This window comes from Schistocerca cancellata, chromosome 5 (genome assembly GCF_023864275.1).
Source record: "Schistocerca cancellata isolate TAMUIC-IGC-003103 chromosome 5, iqSchCanc2.1, whole genome shotgun sequence".
Classification (NCBI taxonomy): domain Eukaryota; kingdom Metazoa; phylum Arthropoda; class Insecta; order Orthoptera; family Acrididae; genus Schistocerca; species Schistocerca cancellata.
The window spans coordinates 152,680,779-152,696,498 of record NC_064630.1 but is presented as its reverse complement, the minus strand read 5'-3'; the positions used below and the strand labels follow the sequence as shown (position 1 = coordinate 152,696,498).

Here is a 15,720-nt window from a genome sequence, read left to right as displayed (position 1 = left end):
AGGTTACGACTCCAGAAATCATTGATAAAATCCATGATATGGTGATGGATGACAGAAGAATTAAGGTGCGTAAGATTGCTAGTGCTGTGGGCATATCGAATGAATGGGTACATAATATTTTGCATAAACATTTGGACATGAGAAAGCTATCCGCAAGATGGGTTCCGCGATTGCTCACGCTTGACCAAAAACGGAATCGTGTGAAGTGTTGCAAGGATGGTTCGCAGCTGTTCAGGAAGAATCCGCAGAACTTAAAGCGTCGTTCCGTCACTGTGGATGAAATATGAATACATTACTTATACTCCTGAGACGAAACAACAACGTAAACAATGGGTAACCAAGGAAGAATCTGCACCAAAAAAGGCGAAGACCAGTCCTTCTGCCGGAAAGGTTATGGCGACTGTCTTTTGGGATCCGCAAGGGATAATCCTCATCTACTATCTGGAAAAGGGTAAAACTATTACAGGTGCATATTATTCATCGCTATTGGACCGTTTGAAAACCGAGCTGCAAGAAAAACGCCGGCGTTTGGACCGCAAGAAAGTCCTTTTCCATCACGTCAATGCACCAGCACACACCTCAGCATTTGTGGTAACAAAATTAATGGAAATAGGATTCCAACTCGTTTCACATCCCCCCTATTCTCCAGACGTGGCTCCCTCGGACTACTATTTGTTCCCCAATTTGAAGAAATGGCTGGCAGGACAAAGATTTTATTCAAACGAGAAGGTGATTGCCAGCAACTAATAGGTACTCGTATATTGCGGACTTCGACAATTCCTATTATTCGGAAGGGATCAACAAATTAGAACAGGGTTGGACGAAGTTATAAGCCCGAAAGGGGACTATGTCGAAAAATAAAAGAAGTTTACCCCAAACACGTAAATACACTCCTGGAAATTGAAATAAGAACACCGTGAATTCATTGTCCCAGGAAGGGGAAACTTTACTGACACATTCCTGGGGTCAGATACATCACATGATCACACTGACAGAACCACAGGCACATAGACACAGGCAACAGAGCATGCACAATGTCGGCACTAGTACAGTGTATATCCACCTTCCGCAGCAATGCAGGCTGCTATTCTCCCATGGAGACGATCGTAGAGATGCTGGATGTAGTCCTGTGGAACGGCTTGCCATGCCATTTCCACCTGGCGCCTCAGTTGGACCAGCGTTCGTGCTGGACGTGGAGACCGCATGAGACGACGCTTCATCCAGTCCCAAACATGCTCAATGGGGGACAGATCCGGAGATCTTGCTGGCCAGGGTAGTTGACTTACACCTTCTAGAGCACGTTGGGTGGCACGGGATACATGCGGACGTGCATTGTCCTGTTGGAACAGCAAGTTCCCTTGCCGGTCTAGGAATGGTAGAACGATGGGTTCGATGACGGTTTGGATGTGCCGTGCACTATTCAGTGTCCCCTCGACGATCACCAGTGGTGTACGGCCAGTGTAGGAGATCGCTCCCCACACCATGATGCCGGGTGTTGGCCCTGTGTGCCTCGGTCGTATGCAGTCCTGATTGTGGCGCTCACCTGCACGGCGCCAAACACGCATACGACCATCATTGGCACCAAGGCAGAAGCGACTCTCATCGCTGAAGACGACACGTCTCCATTCGTCCCTCCATTCACGCCTGTCGCGACACCACTGGAGGCGGGCTGCACGATGTTGGGGCGTGAGCGGAAGACGGCCTAACGGTGTGCGGGACCGTAGCCCAGCTTCATGGAGACGGTTGCGAATGGTCCTCGCCGATACCCCAGGAGCAACAGTGTCCCTAATTTGCTGGGAAGTGGCGGTGCGGTCCCCTACGGCACTGCGTAGGATCCTACGGTCTTGGCGTGCATCCGTGCGTCGCTGCGGTCCGGTCCCAGGTCGACGGGCACTTGCACCTTCCGCCGACCACTGGCGACAACATCGATGTACTGTGGAGACCTCACGCCCCACGTGTTGAGCAATTCGGCGGTACGTCCACCCGGCCTCCCGCATGCCCACTATACGCCCTCGCTCAAAGTCCGTCAACTGCACATACGGTTCACGTCCACGCTGTCGCGGCATGCTACCAGTGTTAAAGACTGCGATGGAGCTCCGTATGCCACGGCAAACTGGCTGACACTGACGGCGTCGGTGCACAAATGCTGCGCAGCTAGCGCCATTCGACGGCCAACACCGCGGTTCCTGGTGTGTCCGCTGTGCCGTGCGTGTGATCATTGCTTGTACAGCCCTCTCGCAGTGTCCGGAGCAAGTATGGTGGGTCTGACACACCAGTGTCAATGTGTTCTTTTTTCCATTTCCAGGAGTGTAGTTTTTATTTTTGCACGGACTTTTCAAACACCCCTCGTATATGTCTGTGTAGTTTTTTTTACGTTCCTGGCGAGATTCTGTGACTTCAAGAGTGTGATTCAACGAAGAGATGTGTTAACTTTTCTGCGTAAACATGGTTGTTATACACGTGTGTCTTGTGGGAGAAATACACGGAAAACCGTGTGCAATTTGTGCGCAGCGAACCACACCCACCAAGGCAATCGAAACCTTATACCGTGAAACAGAAACATAAACACAGTAGAGGAAAGGGTAAGGACAAGTTTGGTTTGCATATTTAGATCTGAAAATGGCTGCAAATCGTAGATGAAGCCTGTCAGGTATAATAAAGGAATGCTGCTGGTGGAATACTCTTTTTATTTTATTGTTAAGGTAGGAACTGATTTTATTACAAGTTTGCAGAGACAGTAGAGAACGTGGAGCCGGCTGGCGGTCAGACGTCCGAGGAGGCGGCGGCGGCGGCAGCCCCGATGTCGACGTCGACCAGCTCCTGCGTGTCGACGCGGCTCTGCAGCTCCGTGTACGTCGTGGCGGCCGACAGCGCCGCCTTGCGCTCCTCCTGCCGGGTAACAACACCTTCGTCATACACCTCACCACGCGGAATGTGTCGAGCCTGCAGGGACGACTGACGAATATGTGTTCGTCTGGCTACATGCTAATCATTTACAAGTTGTAGCTGTTTCTGTATTTCTATTCAGCAACTTCTACACGGTATAGAAACAGTGCTCGAGCAAAAATAACTTTAAATTACATTTGAAAACACTCCTGCCGTCCACCAGACATTTTATTTCCATATGCGTATTACTATCTGGCCAAGATAGACACGAAGCCCACGCCGACTACAGTAGTACAAGTTTATATGCCAACTAGCTCTGCAGATGACGAAGAAATTGATGAAATGTATGATGAGATAAAAGAAATTATTCAGAAGTGAAGGGAGACGAAAATTTAATAGTCGTGGGTGACTGGAATTCGATAGTAGGAAAAGGGAGAGAAGGGTAGAAGGACGGATCCTCAAAATTACAGACCAATATCCTTAACATCGGTTTGTTGCAGGATTCTCGAACATATTATCAGATCGAATATAATGAATTTCTTTGAGACACAGAAGTTGCTGTCCATGCATCAACACGGCTTTAGAAAGCATCGCTCTTGCGAAACGCAACTCGCCCTTTTTTCACATGATATCTTGCGAGCCATAGATGAAGGATATCAGACGGATGCCGTATTCCTTGACTTCCGGAAAGCGTTTGACTCGGTGCCCCACTGCAGACTCCTAACTAAGGTACGAACATATGGGATTGGTTCCCAAATATGTGAGTGGCTCGAAGACTTCTTAAGTAATAGAACCCAGTACGTTGTCCTCGATGGTGAGTGTTCATTGGAGGTGAGGGTATCATCTGGAGTGCCCCAGGGAAGTGTGGTAGGTCCGCTGTTGTTTTCTATCTACATAAATGATATTTTGGTTAGGGTGGATAGCTATGTGCGGCTGTTTGCTGATGATGCCGTCGTGTGCGGGAAGATGTCGTCGTTGACTGACTGTGGGAGGATACAAAATGACTTGGACAGGATTTGTGATTGGTGTAAAGAATGGTAGCTAACTCTAAATATACATAAATGTAAATTAATGCAGATGAATAGGAAAAAGAATCCCGTAATGTTCGAATACTCCATTAGTAGTGTAGCGCTTGACACAGTCACGTCGATTAAATATTTGGGCGTAACATTGCAGAGCGATATGAAGTGGGACAAGTATGTAATGGCAGTTGTGGGGAAGGCGGATAGTCGTCTTCGGTTCATTGGTAGAATTTTGGGAAGATGTGGTTCATCTGTAAAGGAGACTGCTTATAAAACACTAATACGACCTATTCTTGAGTGCTGCTCGAGCGTTTGGGATCCCTATCAGGTCGGATTGAGGCAGGACATAGAAGCAATTCAGAGGCGGGCTGCTAGACTTGTTACTGGTAGGTTTGATCATCACGCGAGTGTTACGGAAATGCTTCAGGAACTCGGGTGGGAGTCTCTGGAGGAAAGGAAGCGTTCTTTTTGTGTATCGCTACTGAGGAAATTTAGAGAACCAGCATTTGAGGCTGACTGCAGTACAGTTTTACTGTCGCCAACTTATATTTCGCGGGAAGACCACAAAGATAAGAGAGATTAGGGCTCGTACAGTGGCATATAGGCAGTCATTTTTCCCTCGTTCTGTTTGGGAGTGGAACAGGGAGAGAAGATGCTAGTTGTGGTACGAGGTACCCTCCGCCACGCACCGTATGGTGGACTGCGGAGTATGTATGTAGATGTAAATATAGATGAAACGTAGTAGGTGAATATGGAATGGAAGTAAGGAATGAAAGAGGAAGCCGCCTGGTAGAATTTTGAACAGAGCATAGCTTAATCACAGCTAACACTTGGTTCAAGAATCATGAAAGAAGATTGTATACATGGAAGGAGCCTGGAGATACTAGAAGGTATCAGATAGATTATATAATGGTAAGACAGAGATTTAGGAACCAGGTTTTAAATTGTAAGACATTTCCAGAGGCAGATGTGGACTCTGACCACAATCTATTGTTTATGAACTGTAGATTAAAACTGAAGAAAGTGCAAACAGGTGGGAATTTAAGGGGATGGGACCTGGATAAACCATAAGAACCAGAGGTTGCACAGAGTTTCAGGGAGAGCATAAGGGAACAATTGACAGGAATGGTGGAAAGAAATACAGTAGAAGAAGAATGGGTAGCTTTGAGGAATGAAATAGTGAAGGCAGCAGAGGATCAAGTAGGTAAAAAAATGAGGGCTAGTAGAAATCCTTGGGTAACAGAAGAGATACTGAATTTAAGTGATGAAAGGAGAAAATATAGAAATGCAGTAAATGAAGCAGGAAAAAAGGACTACAAACGTCTCATGCATCGAAGTGAAACACCGTTTCGTAAATAGATCTCGCCGCGACGAAAAACGTCTTTGCTTTAATGACTTCCATCCCAACTCGCGTATCATCACAGGTTCCTAAATCTCTGTCTTACCATTATATAATCTATCTGATACCTTCTATTATCTCCAAGCTCCTTCCATGTATACAACCTTCAGATCTCGCCGCGACGAAAAACGTCTTTGCTTTAATGACTTCCATCCCAACTCGCGTATCATCACAGGTTCCTAAATCTCTGTCTTACCATTATATAATCTATCTGATACCTTCTATTATCTCCAAGCTCCTTCCATGTATACAACCTTCTTTCACGATTCTTGAACCAAGTGTTAGCTGTGATTACGGTGACACCGTTCCTCATAAGCGACTTCTAATCAAGCTGCGGGCCTATGGGGTATCGTCTCAGTTGTGCGACTGGATTCGTGATTTCCTGTCAGGAAGGACGCAGATCGTAGTAATAGACGGCAAATCATCGAGTAAAACTGAAGTGATATCAGGTGTTCCCCAGGGAAGCGTCCTGGGACCTCTGCTGTTCCTGATCTATATAAATGACCTGGGTGACATTCTGAGCAGTTCTCTTAGGCTGTTCGCAGATGATGCTGTAATTTACCGTCTGGTAAGGTCACCCGAAGACCAGTATCAGTTGCAAAGCGATTTAGAAAAGATTGCTGTATGGTGTGGCAGGTGACAGTTGACGCTAAATAACGAAAAGTGCGAGGTGATCCACATGAGTTCCAAAAGAAATCCGTTGGAATTCGATTACTTGATAAATAGTACAATTCTCAAGGCTGTCAATTCAACTAAGTACCTGGGTGTTAAAATTATGAACAACTTCAGTTGGAAAGACCACATAGATAATATTGTGGGGAAAGCGAGCCAAAGGTTGCGTTTCATTGGCAGGACACTTAGAAGATGCAACAAGTCCCCTAAAGAGACAGCTTACACTACACCGGTTCGTCCTCTTGTTAGAATATTGCTGCGCGGTGTGGGATCCTTATCAGGTGGGATTGACGGAGGACATCGAAAGGGTGCAAAAAATGGCTCTGAGTACTATGGGACTTAACTTCTGAGGTCATCAGTCCCCTAAAACTTAGAACTACTTAAACCTAACTAACCTAAGGACATCACACACATCCATGCCCGAGGCAGGATTCGAACCTGCGACCGTAGCTGTCGCGCGGTTCCAGACTGTATAGCCTAGAACCGCTCGGCCACTCCGGTCGGCGAAAGGGTGCAAAAAAGGGCAGTTCGTTTTGTATTATCACGTAGTAGGGGAGAGAGTGTGGTAGATATGATACGCGAGTTGGAATGGAAGTCATTAAAGCAAAGACGTTTTTCGTCTCGGCGAGATCTATTTACGAAATTTCAGTCACCAACATTCTCTTCCGAATGCGAAAATATTTTGTTGAGCCCAGCCTACATAGGTAGGAATGATCATCAAAATAAAATAAGAGAAATCAGAGCTCGAACAGAAAGGTTTAGGTGTTCGTTTTTCCCGCGCGCCGTTCGGGAGTGGAATGGTAGAGAGATAGTATGATTGTGGTTCGATGAACCCTCTGCCAAGCACTTAAATGTGAATTGCAGAGTAGTCAGGTAGATGTAGACGTAGATGTAGATGTAGATGTAGATGTAGATGTAGATGTAGATGTAGATGAAATATGGACGATAAATAGTTTGGACAAGAAGAGAATAGAAGCATTCGAAATGTGGTGCTACAGAAGAATGCTGAAGATTAGATGGGTAGATCACATAACTAATGAGGAGGTACTGAATATAATTGGGGAGAAGAGCAGTTTGTGGCACAATTTGACTAGAAGATGGGATCGGTTGGTTGGACATGTTCTGAGGCATCAAGGGATCGCCAATTTAGTATTGGAGGGCAGCGTGGAGGGTAAAAATCGTAGAGGGAGACCAAGAGATGAATACACTAAGCAGATTCAGAAGGATGTAGGTTGCAGTAGGTACTGGGAGATGAAGACGCTTAGACAGGATAGAGTAGCAGGGAGAATTGCATCAAACCAGTCTCAGGACTGAAGACCACAACAACAACAACATGCATATTACGAACGACTGTCATGGGTGTGTACTTCATTCCGTTCTGTGGAAACGTTAAATTCGGTAGAGGTAAATGCAGAGCATTTTACCTTTTGTGGTTTTGTGTTTATAAATATTTGTGTTACTCTAAAACTGCAATAGACTATTGACTAAATATTTCATCAATGCATAAATGTACTTCGAAGCTGTGATTAATATTCATAGTCGCTTTTAGGGGCGCCTGCAAAATGTACATGTGTGAACCTCACACATAACTCTACTACATTTTGTGCAACGAATGCTTTTTGCCTAGTTCAGGAGTTAGCCGAGAGTACTGTCCTGTAGAACATCATTGAATGAAACTCAGCTCAGTCTGAAATAGGAAGGATCATGAATACCTTAGTAACTGATACGGCTGATTAGTATGGGCATTGACGAAGCTAAATTTAAAATAAGGATTAATCCTTTGAGTAGCAGTGGTCTCTGTCTGAAACCACCTTTTCATTAATTTTTTTAAAAAGTACCAGTGCCTTTCACATGAAACTACCGATGCTATTTCAAGGCAGAGACATCTAGTGGTACCCTGAAGTACTTCTATGAATGTAGTGTGTTGTAGCAGTCACTTAAAGCGTTCAAAACAACAGTCGTCGAAGAGATTGTGCTACGTGGTTGTAGGAGATATTGAGATGTCTTTTTTTATAGTGATCATATTTAGTGGATCATCGACAGTGAAAGAAACTATATCTCAAGGTATTATAACGAATTTTGTGTTTATACTTGTGCTTTTATGACTGATTTAGAAAAATTAAAAATATAAATTTATTAAACTTTAGGCTCATTTTTGCTTGTTATTTACGATTATTATTTGTTTTAGCCATTATGAGTTCATGGAAGTTTCGAGATGTTGGACTGTGTCTAGGAAAAAAGAGAAATCGTTTTCAAATATATCTGATGAAATGATGAGTAGTTGAAAACTGTATGTCCCAGTGGTTTCAAAGTGAAACTGACTCCTTAAAACAACTCAATTTTTAATTCTTGTCAGTTCCTTAAAATATTCGTTTCTTACTATGATGATGAAGATAAATTTTGTGAAACATTTTAAAATGAAATTTTTCTTCATGTTATTGGGACTCGGAGGGTTAAAGGTAAGGAATCGGAATGTTTTACGTTAGAGAGACGGTTGTAAAGGAGAAGATTACATCCAAACGAGCTATTTTTACCCTCTCGCGTTGGAGGAGACACTAAAAAAGGCGTAGTCGTCTGGCGGAGGCGTGAGTATACTATACGCGCGATGTAACTTGGTCCTTTCCCAGGGCCGGCCGCTGTGGCCGACCGGTTCTATGAGCTTCAGTCCGGAACTGCGCTGCTGCTACGGTCGCAGGATCGAATCCTGCCTCGGGCATGGGTGTGTGTGATGTCCTTAGGTTAGTACGGTTTAAGTATTTCTAAGTCTAGGGTTCTGATGACCTCAGATGTTAAATCCGATAGAGCTTAGAGCCATTTGAACCATCTGAATTTAGTATTCAAGGTTGAGAACAGGTGGCCCCTCCCAGCAAAGAGCTTTTCCGCCGTGACCGAGTGAAACAGTCGAACCTGCATATTGCAAGAATCTGCTTCACTGGCAGTCCATATCGAAATTCCTCGTTATTGTTTGATTTTTATTGTATGCATGTCGTCATTGCACTATGTCTGAAAGCACTGGAGTGTAACGTCCAACTAGACGCCACGTCTGTATAGTGTAGTTGATGATATGCACCTCGCGATGAATGCTGTTGACGCAGGTAAGAGTGCCTACACTCATTCCGTGTCGTGGATACAGAGGGCGATTCATTCGAGTTGCAAAAACGCGTGATCAACGGGTATTCGGACCAAGGGCCGAATGGAGACTATACCTGAAACTGCTCATTTGCCATTCTTATAAACGTTTGTCGTCAACGTATACCGTAATCGTATTTCACGACTGGACTAAATGACCTCGCTCTCAACAACAGTTGAGGAAACAACGGATCTCAGCATGTCATTAGCGTCGAAGATGAGCTTAGTCTACGACAGTGCATGAATTACAACATTAATTAATTAATTAATTTACACATCGTGTTCCGTAAATCCCGTTATGAATTACAACCTCCAGTAGTGTGAAACAGATCAGATTATACTCCTAAATTACTTCGCACTGGAAGCGCTAAGTGCCTACGACCGGGCGACTTGTCTGACGTAGCGGTCATAAGTTATACAGGCTGTAAACGGTACAGCTTCCAAAATTAAACAGAAGATACATCTCGGTGTGCTTGACAAAAAAGTCTAATGAAATACCGTTGTATCGTGTTCTTTATTTTTGTATTAAGAAAAGCAGATATTTGTAGGATTGATAATAGACGCATTTCTATTCACGTTGTCAACTGGTCGTACACGAACTTCTTTGTGTATTACCGACATCGACGCGGCGCTCAGAGAGAGATAACGGACGAATCAGAGCAATGTAAACTTTGGACGTTTATAATGACGCGGTGCGGTGGTCAGGTACTACCTAAACAAGCAATATCAATAGTCATTGGGTTGTCAACAACGCGTAATTCGTTTTACGTAAGCAATGAATTACGTACAATCAGATGCTTTCTCTTTTACAACATTATCATAAAGAAGGTCGTGTTAGCAATGAAAAGCCAACATCAAATAAAATGTTTTTCCCATAGTACAAAATCAAACAATTAGCACGTAATTCGTTGTGCATTAATTAAAATCAACTGTTTCCTCATTTGACAACAATACTACACTCCTGGAAATTGAAATAAGAACACCGTGAATTCATTGTCCCAGGAAGGGGAAACTTTATTGACACATTCCTGGGGTCAGATACATCACATGATCACACTGACAGAACCACTGGCACATAGACACAGGCAACAGAGCATGCACAATGTCGGCACTAGTACAGTGTATATCCACCTTTCGCAGCAATGCAGGCTGCTATTCTCCCATGGAGACGATCGTAGAGATGCTGGATGTAGTCCTGTGGAACGGCTTGCCATGCCATTTCCACCTGGCGCCTCAGTTGGACCAGCGTTCGTGCTGGACGTGCAGACCGCGTGAGACGACGCTTCATCCAGTCCCAAACATGCTCAATGGGGGACAGATCCGGAGATCTTGCTGGCCAGGGTAGTTGACTTACACCTTCTAGAGCACGTTGGGTGGCACTGGATACATGCGGACGTGCATTGTCCTGTTGGAACAGCAAGTTCCCTTGCCGGTCTAGGAATGGTATAACGATGGGTTCGATGACGGTTTGGATGTACCGTGCACTATTCAGTGTCCCCTCGACGATCACCAGTGGTGTACGGCCAGTGTAGGAGATCGCTCCCCACACCATGATGCCGGGTGTTGGCCCTGTGTGCCTCGGTCGTATGCAGTCCTGATTGTGGCGCTCACCTGCACGGCGCCAAACACGCATACGACCATCATTGGCACCAAGGCAGAAGCGACTCTCATCGCTGAAGACGACACGTCTCCATTCGTCCCTCCATTCACGCCTGTCGCGACACCACTGGAGGCGGGCTGCACGATGTTGGGGCGTGAGCGGAAGACGGCCTAACGGTGTGCGGGACCGTAGCCCAGCTTCATGGAGACGGTTGCGAATGGTCCTCGCCGATACCCCAGGAGCAACAGTGTCCCTAATTTGCTGCGAAGTGGCGGTGCGGTCCCCTACGGCACTGCGTAGGATCCTACGGTCTTGGCGTGCATCCGTGCGTCGCTGCGGTCCGGTTCCAGGTCGACGGGCACGTGCACCTTCCGCCGACCACTGGCGACAACATCGATGTACTGTGGAGACCTCACGCCCCACGTGTTGAGCAATTCGGCGGTACGTCCACCCGGCCTCCCGCATGCCCACTATACGCCCTCGCTCAAAGTCCGTCAACTGCACATACGGTTCACGTCCACGCTGTCGCGGCATGCTACCAGTGTTAAAGACTGCGATGGAGCTCCGTATGCCACGGCAAACTGGCTGACACTGACGGCGGTGGTGCACAAATGCTGCGCAGCTAGCGCCATTCGACGGCCAACACCGCGGTTCCTGGTGTGTCCGCTGTGCCGTGCGTGTGATCATTGCTTGTACAGCCCTCTCGCAGTGTCCGGAGCAAGTATGGTGGGTCTGACACACCGGTGTCAATGTGTTCTTTTTTCCATTTCCAGGAGTGTATAACGAAAATTAAATTCAGATTATTTTCCTTTTGTACAACAGTACCGGAACCAAAATGAAACCCACATTATTTTGTTTCCTCTTACACTAATACTACAAAATGCCTATCATTCGATTTGATACATGCTTCATTATGGCGAACTCAGTTTCGTGACACTAGTTCGCGCACATGCACATTTGCCTTTATGGTACTGGCAGCATCGAATATCCTCTGCGTAAGTTGGTCCACGGAGACTTCCTCGCTGGTCTGTCCCAACCGATCGACTGCCAGCGACTGTGGAACAACAAGGGCGAATCACAAGTCGACACACACGGAGAACGCAGAGGCGGTCGGCGACCAAATACACGTCGTCCGCTGAGACGACCGACCGAACGACCAACCAAGGGCGTCCCCACTCAAGTCGTGTGTCGGCAACGGTCGAGCGAATCATGGCTGTCCGGACCTCACTGCTCCTCCGTCCCGACTGAACTCCCGACACATGACGACTCGGAAGTACTAGCAGTCGCTCCAAAGATAGTACGATAGTGCCCTTATCGATAAGCGCTGCTGCTGCCACTCACGGGAAGGCAAGCCAGCAACTTAGTGACGCCAGTAAATCGAATAAGAAACGAAACGGCAGTACCGCAAAGACAAGACGTCAAGCAATAAACGGCACGAACACGAGCCGCGCACAGCTCAGTCTACATGCAAATTATTTTTACTTATAGTATTGTGGTTGTGAATTTCACAGTTCATCTTAAATGTACTCTTATGATATTACACAAATACAATTAGAGGGACAATATATTGGCATGTAAATGTAACGATCCCAACGTTCCCGAAGAGGCTTCGGGTTATGAACTTACTCCACTCATCTGTAGAACAAATTCTTCTTGACCTTAACTACATTGCCTCAGAAGATTATACCATGGGACAAAATGTAAATGCCATGTGGATAGTGTGGTGTCACCGCCAGACACCACACTTGCTAGGTGGTAGCTTTAAATCGGCCGCGGTCCATTAGTACATGTCGGACCCGCGTGTCGCCACTGTCAGTAATTGCAGACCGAGCGCCACCACACGGCAGGTCTAGAGAGACGTACTAGCACTCGCCCCAGTTGTACGGACGACTTTGCTAGCGACTACACTGACGAAGCCTTTCCCTCATTAGCTGAGAGATAGTTAGAATAGCCTTCAGCTAAGTCCCTGGCTACGACCTAGCAAGGCGCCATTAACCATTTCCAGAGAGAGTCTCACTTGTATCATCAAGAATGCTGTATACAAATGATGGATTAAAGTTAAGTATTCCAGCAGCTACGTACTTTTCTTTATAGCATTCATTACGTATCCTGTTTCAGACCTAAAGCAAGCCTGCGTGTGTAAACGCGTGCCTTTCGGTTACCCGTCACTGTGGACTGGCTGTCTTGTCAGTCCACTACAGATAGGGCCTCCCGTCAGGTAGACCGTTCGCATGGTGAAAGTCAATCGAGATGACGCCACCTCGGCGAGTTGCGTGTCAGTAGGGATGAAATGATGATGATAAGGACAACACAACACCCAGTCCCTGAGTGGAGAAAATCTCCGACCCAGCCGGGAATCGAACCCGGGCCATTAGGCATGACATTCCGTCGCGCTGACCAGGGGCGGGCATACCATGGGATAGTACTGAGTGAACCGACTTGCTACGGGCCTAGTAAAATATGTAGGACCAAACTAGGGAGTGCAAAAACAGTTCAGCCAACTTGTTGGATGGTACTCTGAAGAAGATCGGTAGTTGTAGTCAAGCGGCCGGCCGCAGTGGCCGTGCGGTTCTAGGCGCTGCAGCCTGGAGCCGAGCGACCGCGGCGGTCGCAGGTTCGATTCCTGCCTCGGGCATGGATGTGTGTGGTGTCCTTAGGTTAGTTAGGTTTTATTAGTTCTAAGTTCTAGGCGACTGATAACCCCAGAAGTTAAGTCGCATAGTGCTCAGAGCCATTTTTTTGTACTCAAGTGAACGTCGGTGTAACAACGGAAAAGCATCAGTGCCCATACTAGCACCAAAATGGAAGCCGACGCAGAGAAGGCTGACATGGTGAATTCTGCCGTCAGACACTGTTTCTCTTAGGAAGAAAGTGCTAAAATTCCTCCTTTCCGTCGGGTCACATGACACGTACTGAAACAAATAGCTAAAGAGCAGAAAATCAGCTAAAACCGCTCAAAAGGGAAAGGCTACTGAATTTATGGATTATCTGTAGTATTTTAAATAAAATTATGCGAAAGAACTTGTTCCCCTTCTAGCGCCAGTTTATTGTAGGTTGATAGAGTACAGAAGCGCTCCGAGCGACTGGAAAGACGAGTCATTTGCTTTGTTAACATTACCAGGTAGTAATAATAATGGAGACAAGATCCAATGGAGAGTGGAGCGTTTCGTAATGGGTTCGTTTAGTAAGCGCGGGTATGTCGCGGAAATGGTCATGAAATTTAAGTAACAAACGCTATAAGAGAGACCTAATCCATTACGGATAGATTTACTACTGAAAATCTGAGAGGAGACATTCCCTGACGACTTAGGCAATATCTTGTTTCCTCCTCCATACATTACGCAAAGCGACCATGGCGCTAAAATCAGAGATAATTGAGCTCATACGAAGTCTTAGCAATAGTCGTTCTCGCAACGATAGATTCACAAATAGAACAAGAATACGGGGTGTACTTGTTAGTGTATCGGATGGATGGACATCGAATGTCTACTGAGAAATGTTGATGAATACTCAGCAACCATTGTCTATAGGACACAAGACGGTCGGTCGCGATATGTTCCGAAAAATGTTCCTGGCGCGTTCTCTTGAGCGATAAACCTTCGTTGTACGAGATTTTTGTTTTGGACGATCTGGTTATGAATCCGTTCTAGGCGATCCCTTTCGCTTGTAACGACTGCTGCTTTTTGGGGGAAAAGGGCGCTTTGCCTCACTGCTAGAAGAGTCTTCCAATAATGGGAAAACTACTGTGCAGATTCCTCTGGCCTGAGAATCCTCTAGATTGTAAAGAAATTGAATATCTGTGTGAACATATCATTTATAGTCCCCACTGCATGTATCATTCTCCGCGCATCCTTGAACAAGTTTCGTTAGCGGGTAGCTTTGTCGACATTGTAGCTCCAGAGACGTGAGATGTATCATTAGCCGCCAATACTACCAGACGTTCTAGTTGGTTCAAATGGTTCAAATGGCTCAAATGGCTCTGAGCACTATGGGACTTAACATCTGTGACCATCAGTCCCATAGAACTTAGAACTGCTTAAACGTAACTAACCGAAGAATATCACACATATCCATCCCCGAGGCAGAATTCGAACCTGCGACCGTAGCGGTCACGCGGTTCCAGACTGAAGCACCTAGAACCGCTCGGCCACAACGGCCGGCGCCGGTCTAGTTGCTGAGTGCGCTGCAAACGATAGGCACTCTTGACACTTGTCGTGTAACATAGAAATGTGAGTCCACAAAATATCAGAAAAAGTAAGAGCGATGTTCTTAATCCTCGCAGAAAGATTTAACAACATTTCAAAGTTGCATCAGGTTTTCTCAATGCACCTCTGACGCCTTGGAAACTCGAGAACTACGTAGGAATTATAGGTGTGAAATCGTTAGCAGTGGCAAAAAACGCGATCTTCACTCTCGACTATTCTATTTCCGTAGTCTTTAGATCCTCTACAAGGTCATGTACAGAATGATAATCAAATGTATCCCTCTAATGTCTTGAATAGAATTATAACTAACACGACCTCTTAAGATACTGACCAGACTCTTTAAAGGATCACTGTGAATTCCATCTAGGAAAGTTATACTCTGTTCACATATTTATCCTGACACGACATATATTTTGTGCCTGACAGTCATTTACGTTCCGCTCTCAGCCGCGGCCAGAGACCTTCGGGCTGTGTGACAACGCAGTTGGCGCATGATCCTGTGCAGGGTGAGGCCGGCACGTGAGGTGGGCGTAGCCGCTGACGTCATACCGCTGATAAGTACCAGAGCTGGCCGCCTGGCACCAGCTCTCTCGTTTGTTCTATGAAGATTTTTCTCTACGCGCCACGCGATTACTCTGAACTCAGCGTTGTCTATTTACGTTTCTCTATTCTCCGAGTAGATTTATCACGCTTTACGACAACCTTCTCTGTGTTCTGGATTTTGCTTCTAATCAGCATGTGAAGTCTGACGTCAACAACCAAACACAATTGCCCTTTGCATCCACTAGTATCTGTGACACCGTGCAA

At 46.1% G+C, this 15,720-nt stretch overlaps 1 protein-coding gene across 1 annotated transcript in view; it reads right to left on the bottom strand.

Annotated features, from left to right (window-relative positions):
- Window positions 1–2,678: 2,678 nt before the first annotated feature.
- Window positions 2,679–15,720, bottom strand: part of LOC126188410 (protein amnionless) — a 150,280-nt gene continuing 137,238 nt past the window's right edge. Inside the window, exon 8 of the mRNA XM_049930013.1 lies at window positions 2,679–2,889. Within this exon, the coding sequence (XP_049785970.1) occupies window positions 2,764–2,889 (126 nt within the window). The 3' untranslated portion in view covers window positions 2,679–2,763. The remainder of the gene's footprint in view (window positions 2,890–15,720) is intronic.